The sequence below is a fragment of the Bombina bombina genome, chromosome 4, assembly GCF_027579735.1.
Source record: "Bombina bombina isolate aBomBom1 chromosome 4, aBomBom1.pri, whole genome shotgun sequence".
Lineage (NCBI taxonomy): Eukaryota > Metazoa > Chordata > Amphibia > Anura > Bombinatoridae > Bombina > Bombina bombina.
In genome coordinates, this window is record NC_069502.1 from 760,654,643 (window position 1) to 760,676,264 (window position 21,622).

The following is a 21,622-nucleotide window of genomic DNA, read 5'->3' on the forward strand; positions in this document are numbered from 1 at the left end:
TGTAATGTGTCAGGTGGGAGGCTGATCTCTACACTAAAGCTAAAATTAACCCTGCAAGCTCCCTACATGCTACCTAATTAACCCCTTCACTGCTAGCCATAATACACATGTGATGCGCAGCGGCATTTAGCGGCCTTCTAATCACCAAAAAGCAACACCAAAGCCATGTATGTCTGCTATTTCTCAACAAAGGGGATCCCAGAGAAGCATTTACAACCATTTGTGCCATAATTGCACAAGCTGTTTGTAAATGATTTCAGTGAGAAACCTAAAATTGTGAAAAATTTTACTTTTTTTTTTATTTAATCGAATTTGGCGTTGAAATGGTGGCATGAAATATACCAAAATGGGCCTAGATCAATACTTAGGGTTGTCTACTACACTACAATAAAGCTAAAATTAACCCTACAAGCTCCCTACATGCTACCTAATTAACCCCTTCATTGCTGGGCATAATACACGTGTGGTGCGCAGTGGCATTTAGCGGCCTTCTAATTACCAAAAAGCAACACCAAATCCATATATGTCTGCTATTTATGAAAAAAGGGATTCCAGAGAAGCATTTACAACCATTTGTGTCATAATTGCACGAGCTGTTTGTAAATAAATTCAGTGAGAAACCTAAAGTTTGTAACAAAATGTGTGAAAGAGTGAACATTTTTTTTTATTTGATCGCATTTGGCGGTGAAATGGTGGCATGAAATATACCAAAATGGGCCTAGATCAATACTTTGGGATGTCTTCTAAAAAAAATATATACATGTCAAGGGATATTCAGGGATTCCTGGAAGATATCAGTGTTCCAATGTAACTAGCGCTAAGTTTGAAAAAAAGTGGTTTGGAAATAGCAAAGTGCTTCTTGTATTTATTGCCCTATAACTTGCAAAAAAAAGCAAAGAACATGTAAACATTGGGTATTTCTAAACTCAGGACAAAATTTGGAAACTATTTAGCAAGAGTGTTTTTTGGTGGTTGCAGATGTGTAACAGATTTTGGGGGTCAAAGTTAGAAAAAGTGTGTTTTTTTCCATTTTTTCCTCATATTTTATATTTTTTTTATAGTAAATTATAAGATATGATGAAAATAATGGTATCTTTAGAAAGTCCATTTAATGGCGAGAAAAACGGTATATAATATGTGTGGGTACAGTAAATGAGTAAGAGTAAAATTACAGCTAAACACAAACACCACAGAAATGTAAAAATAGCCTTGGTCCCAAACGGTCAGAAAATGGAAAAGTGCTGTGGTCATTAAGGGGTTAAAGGGATATAAAACTAAAAGTTAAAGTCAGCTACAGGGCAGCGATGCACCACTGGAAATTAGCTGAAAACATCTGGTGAACCAATAGCAAGAGACAAACGTGGGTAGCCACTAATCACCAGCTAGCTCAGAGTTATGTAGAATATGTACAAAGGCTACTAAGAAAACAAAATAGATTTGAAATTAGAAGTGAATTTAAAAGTGCCTTGTAATTGCATGCTTTATCTGAATCATTCAAGTTTTAGTTTGGCTTTCCCTTTAAGCCATACACATATTATAAAAGGTAATGCGTGGGTGCGAAGAGTATTCTTAAAGTCCCACGGGGGTTCATGATACATTTATATTATTACATTTCTTTTATTTTTATGTTTAACCACCTTATTCCTATCCATTTCCAGGACTCTTTTAAGAGGCTGTTATAGGGGGTATGATGTAGGTGTGGCTATTCATTTAACCCACTATTTCAACACATCCTATGTGCAAAAGAGGTGCACCTTGTGCAGGACCAATAAAGCAGCGCATTTTACTCCAGTGCAGTCTCATTCCCCTAAGTGGTAGGATTTATATATACCTGTTACTCTTTCTCCCTCTCTCAGTACTGCAATGACACTGTGGCTGCCTTACTTCCTCAGCTTAGCTGCACCCTATGCTTCCTTTCCTCCTTTCTCAAGCACAGCAGACATTTGACTAAGCTGTACCCTTTGTGTCCTATCTTCCATATACTTCATGAGGACTGCACCTAACGATTGCTGTCTACCCCAGCACTGAAAATACTTGGTGCAGCTGTACTTTATGTTTTCTCTTCAGAGCATTACATTAGCACTCTGTGACTGCACAAGATAATCTCTCAAAAGGCAATCAGTGTGGTCACAAATCTCTCCCTCCTTTACTCTAAGGGCCCGATTCCCTAAAGATCTCTCATCTAGTGGTCTGGGTCAGTACTGAAAGGTCCCTTATAATTTTAGAAATGCAAATTATAGCTTGAGAGGGAGGTGACAGAAACACAATATAATGTTTTAAAAAGAAAAAATATTTTTCTAGCCACTCCAGAGTGTTTCTGATAATCAGGCCCAGAACACTGGGAGGATAGCTCATGAAGTTTCAACAGATTATTGGACTCGCCTGGTGATGAAACCTGTATGTGTGGCAACTGTTGTCTGGTGGTCTCTAAGTAACTTTTTAGTTTTTTGGTGTTAGGCTTCACCCATTATTAGGTTAAAATGTACTGGGGGGGGGGAGGCAAAAAAAATGGAAAAATTATGTAAAGTGGTGGAACAGTGAGAGATGTACAGAGCTTGGAAGACTATCAGTGCTTGGATCATAGGATGTATTATTATTATTATTATAGCACCCTACAGGTCAGTTCTATTAAAAAAAATGTTTATTTTTTAATTTTTACCTCAGTTCTAAATAGTACATAAATATTTCTATTCAACCCACAATACTTTGTGGTGTCTGTGTAATCATATGATATGGAATTATACTGGAAGATCATTTACAATTATACATGGTATAGCATGCAAGGAACTGTTAAATTTATATTAAAAAAAATATCCTCTATACATTGTAAATAAAGGAATTTTCATTACTATTATTATTATTTTTTAAAGTCCCCTCAGTCCGTGATAAACTAGTAAAACGCCACGCTGCACACCAGGAACCCTAAGTAACCATAAACGCTTACGTCTGTATTAAATATTTTTTACAAAATACAGCACCAAGTAATGAATGAAGAAAGAAAGTATTAAAAAAACTCTCCGCTAAACGTTACTTTCAGTTCTAATAACAAAGGAACCGACACTAACAAACGCTAACGTCATCCCTTAAAAATCAACATCCCCCAAACCGGAAAATGGATGGCGGAAGCAGCTTTTATTGACATTCCCCAAATGATGACGCGCTGGCGTCAAGGGATTGTAGTGGTTCTCGTGTCACGTGGTAGGGGTTGGTTCCTGGTTTTGGGGCGGGGCCGTAGAGAGACTACACAGGGAGAAGTGACAGCGAGTAGTGATCGTATGGTGCAACTGGTGCATTGGTGGGATACAGAGATAGTCGTCAATAGAATTGTGCTCAGGCTGAGTGTATGGAGAGGAATCTATTAGTGAGATAGGTGCGTGTGACAGATCTGCTGGTGTGAGCGTGCTAGTGACAGGCATTCCAGGGGAAGCATGGACAAGCTCCGCAGGGTACTTGCCGGACAGGAGGATGAAGAGCAGGGTCTTACTTCCCAGGTACAGAACAGATCATACTTTTTACTATAGCCATAGCGTTGATCAATATAAAAGCTATTAGCTCATACCACGTGTTGATCATGCAGTGCATTCTGTTAGTGTAATGATGGTTGTATGCTCAGCAAGATCTGTTGATATTCTCAGAGTATGAGAACGCCCTGTTTACAGTAAACGTACACTTTGTATATAATGTAGCAGCACATTATGTATATTCACTTTTACATGCTCTAAAATTTGTAATGTTAGCTGATTGTATTGGTGTTTGTGTTTATGGATAAATATTTATGTTTACACATGCACTTAAATATCAGGAATAACTGGTAACTTTTTATGTTGCTTACAGGAGGTCATCCCTGCAAGTTTACACACATGAACTCATAAATGACTATAATTCAATATATGTTGTATAGTATGTTGGTTTTTTTGTTTACTCCAGTAGATCTACAGTGTGCTACATGAAGCATAATAAGTGTGGTGTTTAATAGATACTTCATTCATATTGTAAGTAAAAAAAATATCAAAGTTTATTAAATTTACACTTGACCTGTTTTAAAAGCAGGTCTGAAAACTAAGCAACATTTTAGATGGACTTTAAAGTGATTGTAAACTTTAGCAATGTAGTGCACAGTATATACAATTATTCTTAAAAATAGTTGCACTTTAATTCATAATTTTTTTTTTTTTTTTTTAAGGAAGCTTCATTTGTAAAATATTTACCATTTAGTGATGGCAAACATAATGCCGTTCCTCCGCTCGCATCTCATACTTTATTTTGCTGATTGATGACAAATCCAGCTTCAATCGTTGTGTGCCCCACGAGCTGTATGCCAAATGGGGCGCGCAACGATTGGATGAAGCTGGATTCGTCATCGTTCAGCAAAATAAAGTATGAGATGCAGGCGTTGGAACGGCGCAATGTTTACCATCACTAAATGGTAAATATTTTACAAATGAAGGGTCCTTAAAAATGTAATGAATTAAAGTGCCCCTAATTTTATATACTGTGCACTACATTGGTAACATTTACAATCAATTTAATTGATCACCTCTAATGAAGATGCGCTGTAAATTAGTTTTCAATCTAGCCGCCCCATTCCAATACCCTTCGCTCCAGCCACCCACTTTTGGGAGCTAACGGTTTCAACTGCTCTGCAATCAGTGCTCTAGCCGTACTCCATTCATATTGTAAGTAAAAAAATCAGTTTATTAAAGTTATGGAAACTAAGCAATATTTAGATGGACTTTAATTGACAACTTCTAATGAAGATGCGCTGTAACTTACTTTTTAATCTAGCCATGCATTCTAATACCCTGCGCTCTGGCCCCCTACTTTAAAACTTATATTTTTTTGGAGCTAAAGGTTTCAACTGGTCTCCAATCAGTACTCAAGCCATACAGCATTTTTTTTTTTTTTTTTGTAGACAGAGCGCCGATTGGACAATAGTTCAAAGTGTTCGCTCACCAAAAAATTTAAGTTTTGAAGTGGGTGGCTAGATTGCTGGGTATTAGAATGGCACAGCTAGATTAAAATGTACGTTACAGCGCATCTTCATTAGAAGTGATCAATTAAAGTCCCTGTAAAATATGAATTAGATTCCGGACCTAAATTTTAAAACATGAAAAGTTTACCATCACTTTAATATAAAGCATGGAATAAAGTGAAAGAGTACTTGCAATTAAAAGAAAACGTCTATTCTATATTTCCAATTTATTCATGTCCATAGAGATGTCTTTTTTATTATATGCTGATTTCAAGATAGGTAAATGCTTTTGGCTTTGCATATTAGATCAAAACGTTAATTCAATTGTTTTTTCATTCCTGTTTTTGAACTAGTGACCTGTGTCTACCTTAATCTGCCCACACTATTATTAACCTTACTCATTTAATATTTTACAGCAAATAACAGTTACTGCCTTTCAGAATGAACACATAATACTTTTCATAATCCTTTGTCTTTTTTAACATAACAGAATAATTGGCTTGAAATTTCACTTTAATTCCTTGAGTTTATAGTATTTGCGTTTTTATTAGTTCATTGTATTTATTGATTTTTATATTCAGTTTCACTGTAATCAAACATACTGTATAACCCTTTCACTGCTAAGCCATTTTCACACCTTTGTGCTGGAGGTGATTTTAGTTGTGTGGCCCTCATTACATTTGCACATACATTTTAGGTTTTTTTTCCTGTGAGGTACCTGCACAAATTTATACCTTGTTTTTTTTTATCAGGACAAGCGTTTTGTATTTTATTTTTGTATGGAAAATAACCTTAGTTTGCATAAATATCATAATAGGAGAAATATCACACTATAAAAAGCAAAAACAGATAGATAGATAGATAGATAGATGATACACAGTTTTGTATAATTTTCTATGGCATACATAGTAGTATAGCAGCACAGGATTTTATATGTATATTTTTCAATGACAATTTTAAAACAAGATAAAATGTATTCATTTTTGCACTATGGAATGTGTACATGAATAGATATAAAATATCTAACCATTCATATAATATATATGTTTCAAATTAACACAAAATTCTTATTTCCTAGAAGGGCGGCTTTATCCTATTTTAACAACTAAGGGGTTAAATTTAGAATACTATGTAATGCATTTGAAATATCTTGTTGACTCTATATATGGTGATATATAACATTTGTAAAAAAGTTTTAATTGAGTGGAAAATTGAATAATTAAAGCAGACAGTTTTGGAACTACATTTCCCATGATGCTCAGCCTGCATATCAGCTGGCTGATCATCATGGGAAATGTAGTTCCAAAACCTCTGGAGGGCAAAGTTTGAGCATGTCTGAATTAAAGGGACTGTAAACGTGGTGAATGTTCCATAATTCTGCACTATTTGCAGAATTATGTAACATAGGAGATAGCCTTCCATCTTAAAAGAGAGGTTAAAATAAATAATTTGAGGTCAGTTTTTTTTTTTTTTTAAACAGTGTGTCATGGACTTACTTTCGAATTATAGCACGCCCCGTGGCACCATTCCACTACATGTAGTAGGCCCCTGTGCTAGGTAAAGCTGTTGGCTGCTTTGTCCACAACGTTTACTGTCTTTTTATGTATTTATAAATTAAATTAGAAATGGTCTACTGTTTTTTTAAATAAATTTAGCGGTGTGCTATTTTTAAAATAAAATTGTTAAAATGACAAAATATTGGTGTTTTATATATGCACCACAGTGCACTTCAACTACCATTAAAGGCATTTTTTTGCAATATATTTGTGTTTTTAAAACTGCTCTGTTAAAGGGACATGAAACACAAACATTTTCTTTCATGCTTAAGAAAGAGAATGCAATTTTAAACAAGTTTAATTTACTTCTAATATTTTTTTCTTCTTCGTTCTCTTGGTATATTTGTTGAAAAGCAGATGCCTACCTAGGTATCTTTTCAACGCAGAATATCATGGGAATGAAGAAATGTTAATTATAGAAGTAAATTGGAAACTTTTTTCTAAAGTGGTATGCTCTGTCTGAATCACAAAATAGTTTTTGGGGTTTCATATCTCTTTTATGGGACAGTCAAGTCCAAAATAAACTTTCATGATTCAAATAGGGCATGTCATTTTAAACGACTTTCCAATTTACTTTTATAACCAATTTTGCTTTGTTCTCTTGGTATTCGTAGTTGAAAGCTAAACCTAGTAGGTTCAAATGCTAATTTCTTAGACCTTGAAAGGCCGCCTCTAATCTAAATGCATTTTGACAGTTTTTCACCACTAAAAGGGTATTAGTTCATGTGTTTCATATAGATAACATTGAGCTCATGCATGTGAATTTACCAAGGAGTGAGCACTGATTGGCTAAAATGCAAGTCTGTCCAAAGAACTGAAATAAGGGGGCAGTCTGCAGAGGCTTAGATACAAGGTAATTACAGAGGTAAAAAGAGTATTTATATAACCGTGTTGGTTATGCAAAACTGGGCAATGGGTAATTAAGGGATTATCTATCTTTTAAAACAACAAAAATTCTGGTGTTGACTGTCCCTTTAAGTTTTTCACTGCCAGAGTGATAGTGTTTTAATGTTTACACATACATTATTTATTTATTTTTTCACTAGAATGTCCTCTAACTAAATCTGTCAAAGAAGAGAGATCCTAAATTTCTTGCTTATGTTATCCAAAAATATACATCTGGGCAGTCCTGCACCATTTTACTGATTAGTCTCTGATTTTCTTTCTACTCTATGTAGTTTGGTCAGTTAAAGGGTCAATTTAGGGAAACAAATTACATACTCTTATTAGTTAGCGCATGTAATTTTATCACTATTGACTCTGCAAATCTACGTGCTTAGCCCTCACTCTGGGTTAAGCACATAGGTAAAGTATCACTCTGGAGCTGCAGAGAACAACTGGTTCCAAGCAGAAACTGCAGCTGAGCCAGCAGGGTAGTGTGACTAACACTGCTGTTTGGGTCAGCAGCAGTTGATGCTCGTGATAAGCTGTTTTCTGCGAGGGGCTCAACATAGCAGTTTGTAGGGTCAATAGTTATAAAATGACATGCTCTAACAAATGAGTGCGTCATTTTCTCTCTTTTTTAAATCACCTGACTACTGTTTATTCTTTTCCTGTAAAGCAGCACCCTTTATAATGTACATCCTGTTGACTTTTCCAACTTTTTTTTTTTCTTGCATATGACACTTTAACAATTGCCTTTTCACTAAATATACTGTTGGAACTCAGATAAGTTTTGCATTTTAAACCCCAACAACAACATTTTTATATTTATTACTTTTTAAATTCTTGTTTTTCTCCCTACTTCAAAATAATATTATGTAGTACATAAGTAGTATGTTAAAATATATTTTAGCACATATATATATATATATATATATATATATATATATATATATATATATATATATATATATATTTGTGTGTATAATGATTAAACATTTATCAATGTTTTGCAATTTTTAGTGTTAGAGACATTATAGTGCAAACATTACATGCAACTTTTGAATTGCTTTGTGTTTCAATATATGTTCACCCCTTTTGTGATGCCTCTTGAGAGTTGCAGAGTATTGCTGGTCCCCAGCTGATAAGCCGATCAGCAGTAGCAGTCGCACAACTCAACTTTGCAGCTGCCTTTCCTGATTGGCTCAGCAGTTCTCTGCAGCTCTTTAAAGGGACATTAAACACCAAATACACTGTATAAGCAAAGTAATGTTGTTATTCCCAGCTTCCCTCTAGTTATGGGTGCTCTCATGTTGCACTATATAGTTTTCCACCTTCCAGTGCTGACTGACTTGTTTGCACATGTGCAGCAACTCTCCTTTATTTGCCTGCATTGTAACCTAGTTTACATAATGGAAGCACCCATTATTAGAGAACTTCTAAAATGTCTTTAACCCATTTGAAGTGGTTAAACATGTAGCATTGCAGGGTTTGCAAGTGCTAAAATGACATGCTCTAACAAATTAGAACATTTGATTTTTTTTGTACGATGATGTGCTCTTTAAAGGAACATTCTAGAGCACAAGTAACATGGTCTACAATAAGTTGTTAGAGCATTTTATTTTGGCAATAATGCCCCTTGCTAATTGTTAAAGAGACAGTCTACATTAGTCAGCTTTAAATCTTACCTTAAATTAAGCTGCAAATAGCCTCCTGCACCCCTTTCTATATCATGCAGCATGAACAGTAAAACAGATATTTTGAAATTAATATTGTTTCTGGCCACTTTGAAATGGCTGCCAAGCTCAGCCCACTAATGACATCATGATCTGGGCTGCATATGGTGTCCAATCACAAAAGACTCACTAGTTGGATTCAACAGACTGTCAATACTTTTCAGCAGAGTGCATAGATGCAGCCCAGATTGTGATGTCATCAGTGGGCAGAGCTTGGCAGCCATTTCAAACTGGCCATAAACAATATTCATTTAAAAAAAAAAATGTTTACTGTTCCTGCTGCATGATATAGAAAGGGTTCAGGAGACTATTTGCAGCTTAATCTAATGTAAGACTTTAAGATGACTAAGGTGTAAACTGCAAATTTAAACCTTGCAAAAAGGTCTTACATAGATAAAGTCCCATTGCAGTTCCCAAGCAGTACACAGTCGGAAGTTACATGCAAATGTTGCTTCTAATTGGTTCAACAGCTGTTCCTTGCACAGGAGCTAAATCTGTTGTGATTCCTGTGCATGATTTGTGTGGTTTAAACACATACAATGAGACATGCAAAGTAAACTGCTCTAATAACAGATAAGAACATTTTATTTATTTTTTCCCTTAGAATTTTCTTTTGTCTAAGTAATTGCAAACTTTTCTATAACAAGAGACAAATAATTACCCAGCAGTTAAAATAACTTCCACGCGGTTGCCAGAAAGTGCTGTGTTACTTCCTCTTTGACAGCTGAGGGTTAAAAGGATGGTAAACAAACTGTAAAGCAATATATAAAAATTCAGAGAATAAAATACATCTTGGATCTCATTCAGTTGTGTGTTTCCTTGTGATTTTTGTTAGGCTGATTGCCAAAATATTTTGAGAAAGAGCTAATATCTCTTTTGTGAGTAGTCCGCATTCAGTTGATAATGTTAAAAGCTTTTAAAGTGATATGGAAGTCAATATATTAAAGTGTATAGCAGTGTTCTACCTTAGGAAAGCCAATATTATAAGGCTATGAAACCCAAACATTTTCTTCTATGATTCACATAGAGCACAACATTTAAAAAAAGTTTCAAATTTATTTTCTATTATTAAATTTGCTTCTTACCCATGTTATTCTTAGGTAATTGTCTGGAGCACTACATGGTAGGAAATGGTGCTGCCATCTAGTGGTCTTGCAAAACTGTTGACATGTAAAGTACTCCAAACATGTGCGTACGCCTGAGCTTAATTCCTTGCTTTTCAACAAAAGATGCCAAGAAAATTAAGAAAATGTGATATTAGAAGTAAATTACAAAGTTGTTTAAAATTGCATGCTCTCACGGCAGGGATGTCCTCTCTCTCCCCTCCTTTTTGACGTCTCCATTGAACCTTTAGTAATTATGGTTAGACATCAATTGGAAGGTATTAAAATAGGTAAGAAGGAGCTCAAAATAGCTCTCTATGCTGATGATATTCTCCTGTATCTAGCGAATACTAGAATTAATATACCTAAACTTCTATCAATTGATCAATTTGGATCCTTTTCAGGTTACAGGGTCAATGCTTCAAAGTCTGAGCTCTTATGGCTTAGGAAAAACAAGGACTCCCCTCTAAATATACCTTTCAGGGTTGTCACAGATTCATTTAAATACCTCAGTGTTTTTATTTCTTCCAATCCAGATAATGCCTATACTCTTAATATTCCTCCAGTTCTGACAAATATTAAAGAGAAATGAAAAAACTGGCAAAATCTTCCATTATACATCTCAGATCGGGTAGCTCTGTTCAAGATGGTTCTTCTCACGAAATTATTTTATGTTCTTCAGAATTTTCCAATAATCCTTAAAGGAAGGCACATTAGGCTGTTTAATACTGCACTGAGAAGTTTTTTTTTGAAAAATAAAAACCCCAGGATTTCTTTATCCAAACTTTACTTCCTAGAAAATATGGAGGGTTTGCGTTACCAGATCTGCGCTTATATAATTTTACTTTTCTTGCACGTATAGTGGCAGATTGGATTTTTTACAATGACTATGTTACAGATAACGAACTGGAAAAAAAATGCATGTTACCCATTTCTTCCTGTAGTTTTAATCCATTGCAAACCCAAATTGGTACCTCAAGAAATAAAAAAAAAAAAGCTCAAAACAGTTTTCAAACCTTTTGAAGATCTGGTGGAAGATCAGCAATCTTCTGGCTTTAGACTGTAACGTTTCTAATTATTTACCATTTTTGGGGAACCCTAAATTTCATGCACTCGGCGCCCTTTAAAAGGTGGCATAATCTAGGTCTTCATAGGGTTTCCCATTTAATAGATAAAGATAGACAGTGTGTTAAAACCTTTGGTGTACTTAAAGGGCCATTATACACTAATTTTTTCTTTGCATAAATGTTTTGTAGATGATCTATTTATAAAGCCCATAAAGTTTGTTTTTCTTAAAAATGTATAATTTTGCTTATTTTTAAATAACATTGCTCTGATTTTCAGACTCCTAACCAAGCCCCAAAGTTTTATTTGAATACCGTCAGCTACCTTCTCCAGCTTGCTCCTGTTTGTGTAAAGGGTCTTTTCATATGCAAAAGAAGGGGGGGGGGTGTCTTATTTACCACTTGCAGTGGGCTTTCCAACTGCCTTTTCAACAGAGCTAAACTGAAAGCTTCTAAGTAAGTTTTTAAACAATTTTATACTGGATTTTTATATCAGTATCTGTGCATCTTATTCTTTATAGTAGTGTCTATTACATGCAGTTATATGAAAATGAGTGTATACTGTCCCTTTAAGGAATAATGTAATCTTTCCAATAAGGAGTTCTTTGCATATCTTCAAGCAAGACATTTTGCTCTAGAGTTAATGAATGAATCGGGTTGGTGCTGGGTTTTGGAGAACTTGGAAAGTTGGCTAGTGTTGGTTAAAAACGGGCATATGCCAGTTTCACCATGTTACCAATTTTTTGTTCTTTTAAGGGTGCATCTATTCTGGAGAAAATTTCATTCGACTGGAATGTACTAATACCCCATAATAATATTGATACTAGGCTTATTCAAGCTTCCATTTAAAAAGTTCTACAGGTCACTTTGTCTTCTACTCAGGGGCGAAACTACAGTGGGTGCAGAGGTCGCAGGTGCGACTGGGCCCCTGAGGGTGGGGGCCCAGCTAAAAAAAAAAAAATATTTTTTGTTTAAATAAAAAACGTTAACCTACCACTGCCTGCACTGATATCATGTGAGTGTGACATGCCTACAGGGGTTAGTGTTTCTGTTTTACCCATTGGTGTTTATGTGTGTGTGTATGGTGTGTGTGTGTATTTATGCATGTATGTGTGTTTGTGTATGTTTGTGGAACCAGCAAATTACAGACCTTGTTACTACAGCATGGGGGGGGGGGGGCAGGGGGTAAACAGTGTCACTATACAGTACCACTATATACAGTATGGGAGGTGGACCATGTCACTGACTACTGTGGTCACTTTATGAAGTACTGGGGTGGATAGGGTCAGGCCAGCCATCTCATTTCATAATTCAGATAGAGCATGTCATTTTAAACAAGTTTCCCATTTACTTCTATTATCTAATATGCTTTATTCTTCTGGTATCCTTTGTTGAACGAGCAGCAATGCAATATTGGAAGATACCTATGATTGGTGGCTGCACATATTTGCCTCTTGTTATTGGCTCACTCGATATGCTCAGCTAGCTCCTAATTCCAATTTACTTTTATCATCAAATTTGCTTTGTTTTCTTGGTATTCTTAGTTGAAAGTTAAACCTAGGTAGGCTCATATGCTAATTTCTAAGCCCTTGAAGGCCGCCTCTTATCTGAATGCATTTGACAGTTTTTCACAACTACACAGTAATAGTTTATGTGGGCCATATAAATAATATTGTGCTCATGCCTGTGGAGTTACTGATTGGCTAAAATGCTAGTCTGTCAACAGAACTAAAATATGGGGGCCGTCTGCAGAGGCTTAGATACAAGGTAATCACAGTGGTAACAAGTATATTAATAGAATAATGTTGGTTATGCAAAACTGGGGAATGGGTAATAAAGGGATTATCTATTTTTTAAACCGTAAAAATTCTGGAGTAGACTGTCCCTTTAAGTAATAGAAATTTTCAGAATAGGTAAGGATACCACAGGGAAAAAATCAGCTATTTCAGATGTGGAAATAAAGTCAAAGGAGCTATGTGTAAACAATTTTAATATATTTCAGCAGGTAAAATGGATCATTGGAAACACATTAAAGAAAAGCCGTCCCTTTATTAATAACTAGACTTTGATAAGCAAAAAAAACTGGAAAGCTTTTTTTCTTATATCATATAGTTTATGAGTTGATAAACAGATTTAGAAGCCATAAAAATATTAAAGGGTTATGAAACCCAACATTTTTCTTTCATGATTCAGATAGAGCATGCGATTTTAAAGGGACAGTCAACACCAGAATTTTTGTTGTTTAAATAGATAGATAATCCCTTTATTACCCATACCCAAGTTTTGCATAACCAACACAGTTATATTAATATACTTTTTATCTCTGTGATTACCTTGTATCTAAGCCTCTGCAAACTGCCCCCTTATTTCAGTTCTTTTGACAGACTTGCATTTTAGCCAATCAGTGCTCACTCCAGGGTAACTTCACAAGCATGAGCTCAATGTTATCTATATGAAACAGTTGAACTAACGCCCTCTAGTGGTGAAAAACTGTCAAAATGCTTTCAGATTGGAGGCAGCCTTCAAGGTCTAAGAAATTAGCACATTAACCTAGATTTAGCTTTCAACTAAGAATACCAAGAGAACAAAGCAAAACTGGTGATAAAAGTACATTGGAAAGTTGTTTAAAATTACATGCCCTATCTGAATCATGGCATTTTTTTTTTATTTTTATTTTTTTTGGATTTGACTGTCCCTTTAAACATCTTTCTAATTAAGTTCTATTATCAATTTTTCTCTGTTCTCTTTGTGCCTTTTGTTGAAAAACAGAGATGTAAGCTCAGAAGCCTAACCATGTCTGTAGCAACATATGACAGACGTTTTGCAAGAATGCTAGATGCACTAGATGGCAGCACTTGTAGTGCTCCCTACACCTACCTTGATATCTCTTCAACAAAGAATGCCATAGGAACAAAGCAAATTTGATAATAGAAGTAAATTGGAAAATGTTTAAAAATGGTATGCTCTTGTCTGAATCGCAAAATAAAATGTTTGGGTTTCATATTCCTTTAAGACAATTAACGTTCAAGTGATGAGTCAACCATTAATTCATTTTTATTAAAGGGATATGAAACCCAAAAATTTTCTTTCATGATTCAGATAGAGAATAAAATTCTAAACAACTTTCTAATGTACTTCTATTATCTAATTTGTTTAATTCTCTTGGTATCATTTGTTGAAGGAACAGCAATGCTCTACTGGTTTCTAACTGAACACACAGGTGAGCCAATGACAGTCAGTATATATATATATGCAGCTACCAATCAACAGCTAGAACCTAGGTTCTTGGCTGCTCTTGAGCTTGCCAAGATAAACCTTTTCAGCAAAGGATAACAAGAGAAGGAAGCTAATTAAATAATAGAAGTAAATTGGAAAGTTGTTTAAAATTGTATTCTCTAACTGAATCAAGAAAGTAAAATTTTGGGTTTCATGTCCCTTTTAAGTTTTTTTTGTTTGTTTGTTTTTTAGCTAAACAAGGGTATTTGTATAGATATGGGTAGAAACCACAAGAAAAATTCAAAGCTGAGGTTCGCTGGCTCTTAGGATTTGTAATGTCCTGTGATAGGTGCAGCAGTATAAAGCTGCACAACTGGGTCATGGGACTAGTGCTTCTTATCGGATCAGCGGCAGTTTCCACTCCTGACCAGCAATTCTTTTTTCCTCCCGAGCAGTACTTCAACTATGTTAACTATTTGGGGGTTAAACACATATCACTTCAGGGTCACTAGTTTTAAAGTCACATGTTCTAATGAATTAGAGCATGCAATGTTTCAACTATAAATTACCCTTTAAACATCATTTTTTAGAATCTCAAGGTGTTTAATGTTCCTTTTATGGGTTGTTATAGATAATTCAAGGGAGAGAAAACTAAACCTTTCAATTATGGATATGAAAGAGCACCATGAAATATGTTATCCTTTTTCATGCAAAAATATTTTGAATTTAAAGGCACGTGAAACACAAAAATTTTCTTTCATGGTTCAGATGCAATTTTAAACAACTATCAAAGTTGCTTCATTCTTTTGGTATCCTTTGTTGAAAAAGCAGCACTGCACTACTGGGGGCTAGCTGAACACATTAATTGAGCCAATAACAAGAGGCATATATGTGCAACCACCAATAAGCAGCTAGCTCCCAGTAGTGCGTTGCCGCTCCTGAGCCTACCTAGGTATGCTTTTCAACAAAGGAGATCAGGATATTAGATAATAGAAGTAACTGGGAAATTTGTTTAAGCTTTCATCATTCAGATAGAGCATGCAATTTTAAAGTGGACTTTACCATCCTTGTAAAAGCAACATAACAAAATTGAACAACATTTTCATAATATGGCATATATGTGCAGACACCAATAAGTAGCTAGCTCCCAGAAGTGCATTATGCTCTAGAGCAGGGTTCTTCAAACCATTGTTTGGGACCCATTACTGGGTCACAATATAATGCTTACTGGGTCGTGACTTGTGTGTTTGTGGTGTGTGAGTTGTATGAAAGTGTGTGTGTTGTATGAGAGTGTGTGAGAGTGAGTGTGGTGTGTGAGAGTGGGTGTGGCATGTGTGAGTGCGTGTGGTGTTTGAGTTGTGTGAAAGTGTTTGTGGCGTGTGTGTGTTGTATGAGAGTGTGTGTGTGTTGTGTGAGAGTGGGTGTGGCGTGTGTGTTGTGTGGGTGTGGTGTATGTGTGTGTGTTGTATGAGAGTGGGTGTGGCGTATGTGTGTGTTGTGTGAGAGTGGGTGTGGTGTATGTGTGTGTGTTGTATGAGAGTGGGTGTGGCGTGTGTGAGTTGTATGAGAGTGGGTGTGGTGTGAGTTGTGTGAGAGTGGGTGTGGCGTGTGTGTGAGTTGTGTGAGAGTGGGTGTGGCGTGAGTTGTGTGAGAGTGGGTGTGGCGTGAGTTGTGTGAGTGGGTGTGGCGTGAGTTGTGTGAGAGTGGGTGTGGCGTGTGTTGTGTGAGAGTGGGTGTGGCGTGTGTGTTGTGTGAGAGTGGGGTGTTGTGTGAGAGTGGGTGTGGTGTGTGAGTTGTGTGAGAGTGGGTGTGGTGTGTGTGTTGTATGAGAGTGGGTGTGGCGTGTGTTGTAAGAGAGTGTATGGGGTGAGTGTGTTATATGAAAGTGTGTGTGTGGTATGTGTGTTACATGAAAATGTGTGTTTTGTTTGTGTTGTATGATTGTCTGTTGTATGAGTGTGTGGTATGAGAGTGTGTGTGTTATTACCTTTTACAACACTTACAAGTTTGACTACAATCAGGAATAAAGTATGCACACATTTTTGTAACTTTGCCAAAAATTGCTACTTGTTGTATATTACTTCAGACATTTTCAGAACAAGCATAAAAATAGGATGGCAAAGGTATAAGGTATTATGGCACTGGGTCCTGGGGAAAAAAAGTTTGAAAAACCCTGCTCTAGAGCCTACCTACTGTAGGTATGCTTTTTAATAAAGAGAATAAAGCAAATGTGATAATAGAAGTAAATTGGAAAGTTGTTTACAATTTCAGGCTCCATTAGAATCGTGAAAGTTTAATTTTGACTTTACTGTCCCTTTAAAGCTGTTTATTTTCATTTTAAGCTAAGAAAGTGCAACTGGGCCTTGGTCACTGGCAGGTCTTCTGCTTTATTGGTGGATGGCAACACTCCTCACAAACATAAAAAAACTAAACTAAATTATCAGCGTTAAAATTATATATATATATATATATATTATGTTCGTTAACCCAAATTTTAGTATGAGGTTGTAAAATGCTTTATGGTTTTACACACGTTTTCTTCCTGTTTTAACTTATTTGTCATTAGAGGAAGAGGATATTTGTAAATATAACAAAAATAAAAAGTGTTTTGCCATCATGTCTAAATCAAAGGGTGAGGATTTAGCTACAAAGCATATTGTGTATAAATGTAACTGCTTAAAGGTCCATAATACCCAAATGTTTAAACACTTGAAAATGATGCAGCATAGCTGTAAAAAGCTGACTAGAAAATATCACCTGAACATCTCTATGTAAAAAAGAAAGATATTTTACCTCTAAAGTTCCTCAGTAGCCACATCCCATTGTAAAGGATTTCTAAGCAGCAAATCACTTTGTCTGTCCCGGGACAGCTAAGGGGTTGAGCCTTGTGCACACTCATCTTATTTCCCTATTCAGTGTAAGGAAGTTTACAATGAAATCTCATGAGATCACAGTAAAAGAGATCATAACCTCAGCACTGCTGATGTTGATTGGCTGTTGTTCATTTCTTCATTTATTTATTTTTTACCTGCAGCTGGGCTGCAGCTGAGTATAACATTTTACACAGAACTTACTCTGCTGAGCTGAGGAACTTATAAGGTAAAATATCTTCCTTTTTTACATAGAGATGCTCAGGTGATATTTTCCTGTCAGCTTGAGTGTAGTGTGTTATTCATAAATTCTCTCTTTTTATAGTTATATTTTCTTACAGTTTTCTATCTTTTTTTTTATGATGGTAAATATACCTGATACGTTACTTTTATAAGGTCTTGATAGGGTCTTAATCTGGTGGTCCTCCATCCAATCCCCAGATTTGGGGAATATTTTAAGAGCAGAAGGAAGCAAGTTTTCTTCCAAGATAACCTTGTACGTGGCTTGATTTTGTGCGTCCTCCACAAAATATAAATATGCTCGATTCCGTCTAACTATATATATATATATATATATATATATATATATATATATATATATATATATATATATATATATATATATATATATAAATTCATTAAAATTATGGGGGGAGATAAAAAACTGAAATTAAAATCCTCCATGTCTCAAAATTAAATCAATGTAAATATTTGCATAGGAAATTAGTACATCTAGGCAAGAATCCTGCTTGCTTTTCCCCAGAAATACCTCATATACAATGTTACCAATGCACAAGAGAATTCTGGGTAAGTTATGCAAATTCTCAGTTTTTTTGCTTCAAAAATACTGTTTTAACACAGCTATCCTTTTAACAGGATTATTGCAGCAAATCAGAAATCACTCACTAGACAGTCTGTTTCGTTCTATTTGGAACTCATCTGTAGAAGATGAGAATTTGCATATCTAATTTGCATAACTTACCCAGAATTCTCTTGTGCATTGGTAACATTGTATATGAGGTATTTCTGGGGGGAAAGCAAGCGGGGATTCTTGCCTAGATGTGCTAATTTCGTATGCAAATATTTACATTGATTTAATTTTGAGACATGGAGGATTTTAATTTCAGTTTTTTATCTCCCCCCATAATTTTAATGAATTTTGGTTTAACCTTGAAAATAGCTTTACCAATGCAGCAACCAGAAATCTATCTCCTACTGATGAGTTCCAAATAGAACGAAACAGGCTGTCTAGTGAGTGATTTCTGATTTGCTGCAATAATCCTGTTAAAAGGATAGCTGTGTTAAAACAGTATTTTTGAAGCAAATAAACCTGAGAATTTGCATATCTAATTTGCATAACTTACCCAGAATTCTCTTGTGCATTGGTAACATTGTATATGAGGTATTTCTTGGGAAAAGCAAGCGGGGATTCTTGCCTAGATGTGCTAATTTACTATGCAAATATTTACATTGATTTATATATATATATATATATATATATATATATATATATATATATATATATATATATATATATATATATATATATAGTGAAAACTGTCTAAGACGGACTCTGTATAACACGGAAACCTGTCCATGACGGAAATATTCCACAGTCCCGGCACTTAGTGTTATACTTACATTGTTTAACTACCTGGATAAGCCGGAACCTGTCCAACACGGAAACGGAATGCAGTCCCAGTGTTAAGTGCATATACATTATGTTCAGCTACCTGGATAAGCCGGAAAATGTAACGCGGAAGGGGTGTGGCAACACTGGAACATAAGTGGTGTGGGAACGCTGAAACTACGGAACAGACGCCAAAACAGAAGTAGTGTGGGAACGGACGCTGAAACGGAAGGGGTGTGGGAACGGACGCTGAAACGGAAGGGGTGTGGGACACAGAATGGCTCCTAGAAAGTGCAACACTTTTACTCTCGCTGCAAAAGTGAAAGTGATTGAGGCCTACAAAAAAGATAAGTTGTCTGTAAAACAATGCGTTAAGAAATTTAAGTGAAGCAAAATGCAAATTTATGAAGCTATCAAAAATAAAAGAGAAAATCATGTAAGAATGGTTAGCTGGCAATGGTGAAGTAAAGAGGAAAGACAGTAATTGATGCAACAATTAATCTTTTAATACTGTACTGTGTTTGTATACAACTGATGTTTTCTCACCCATTTAATTTGTTAGAAAAAAAAAGTAAATCCAAATAAAAAATAAATAAAAAAAACTGGTGTAATGATTAAGCAGAAAAACTGTATTGTCTTTGATACTTGCAAAACAAGAAATTGATTCTGGGATGCACTGATACTGATATGGTGTTGATCCTTAGCATTTGCGCCCAAATGCTCCGATTCTGGAACTGACAGTCAGAGGGAGACCTGCAGTGCCGCGAGGGAACATGGAAATGGCTTCCCAGCCAATCAGGAAGCCAGGCAGCAGGTCACACCCGACTTCCTGATTGGTCAGGAAACCATTCCCACACTCTCTTGCAGCAGTGCAGGTCAGACTGGCTTCATGACCAATACAGTAACATTATTATGCCATTTTGGATTGTCAAAAGACGCTCCATCAGTCCCTAACTGTATAAGGCGGAAACCTGTCCAAGACGGAAAATTTCCTTTGTCCGATGCCATTCCGTCTTAAGCAGGTTTCACTGTATATATATTTTTTTATATTTTTTTTTTAAAGAAAATGGATGGAAAAACTGCTATTATTTAAATAGTGTTGTGAGTGTATATTTGGATATCCTTAAGTATATACACAAAAAACCTACTCATATATAAGTTTGGTGAGATGGTCAGCATTTAGTCTCTCTCAGTGAGCAGCTGAAGCCCAGAGAAACAGGACTGGGAGAATCCTGCAGTTTACAAAGTAATCTGATGAGACCACAATACGCTTGAGAGGGAAAAGAAAGAAGGGAGTTGTACCAGGAGACGTCTGAGAAGCGGATCATCTTTCAGCTGGGGAGCTTTCTACGTAACAACCTGTACGGCACTTACATCATTTTTGATTGAGATTGGAGGAAGGTGTGTGTGTTGATCGGATCCTGATTGGCCAGACGAACCACGTGATCGACGGAGGTTTGCTGTTTGCCAGTGTGTGGTTTTCCGGGCGACTCTGAGGTCCCGGTCTGCTTTTTCAGGCACACCGTAGTGCCGCTTCGTTTGTAAGTATTGCTTCTATCACCACAGCATATCGTAGTGTATTGGCGATATTACCCTATTTCGGCGCCTTCTTGTCTCCCGTTGTAGCATTTAGTACATATGGTGCAGACCCATTAAATAATTATCAACAGTAGAACAAGAAGAGATAGAGGTTTACAATAAAACCCCGTCAAAGACTGGGAATTCAGCACTCTTTTTAAAAAGAGTGCTGAATTCCCAGTCTTTGACTGGGTTTTATTGTAAACCTCTATCTCTTCTTCTTGTTCTACTGTTGAGATTTATATGTGTGTGTGTGTGTGTGTGTGTGTATGTATGTATGTATGTATGTATGTATGTATGTATGTATGTATATATATATATATATATATATATATATATATATATATATATATATATATACATACACACACACACACACACAAAGAGCAAGGATGGCACTTTAAATTAAATACTATGGGCGGAGCCTGGGGAAGCCAAGTAATGGCTGCGTGATTGAGAAGCTCCGGGCAGTACACAGAGCATAAGGGCTGATATGCTTGAATAAACTTGGAACACTTGACCCTCATTCTACAGCACGCTGACCGGAGCAACTGGGGAAGCATTTGCACTCACAAAAACCGGCCACGAGAAGCTCCGTGTGGCAAGAGAACAGGCTGGGACTTACAGCTAAGTGCGGTGAGTGAGACATCATGGCGGACACCCACGTGGGGCGGCTGAGACGGCGGTCTCTAAGATCGCAAGCAAGGGGATAAAAGTAACTTAAGGAGTCAAACAATAGGAGCGGTCAGGCATATGACCAGTTTTGAACCCCGCTAAAAGGGATCCCACACAGCCTTAACGGCCCCATAGTTTTGCAGCGCACTTGGCCTGAAATGAAAAAAGCAACTCTCAGTCATTAACCCTCCTGGGGGATATTAAAAATAACGGTGACAGCCCCTGACTACTAGCAGACCCCAGTTTGAAACTTTTGGCAAAGAAAAGTGTAAAACATGTATTGAAGGTACATACAGAAAAGAAAACTTTTGGGATCGATTCATGGACGCCCTATAAATGC

The 21,622-nt window shown here is 36.2% G+C and overlaps 1 protein-coding gene across 1 annotated transcript in view; it reads left to right on the forward strand.

Annotated features, from left to right (window-relative positions):
• The first annotated feature begins 3,229 nt into the window (after window positions 1-3,229).
• Window positions 3,230-21,622, forward strand: part of SFT2D1 (SFT2 domain containing 1) — a 150,314-nt gene continuing 131,921 nt past the window's right edge. Inside the window, exon 1 of the mRNA XM_053711068.1 lies at window positions 3,230-3,491. Within this exon, the coding sequence (XP_053567043.1) occupies window positions 3,429-3,491 (63 nt within the window). The 5' untranslated portion in view covers window positions 3,230-3,428. The remainder of the gene's footprint in view (window positions 3,492-21,622) is intronic.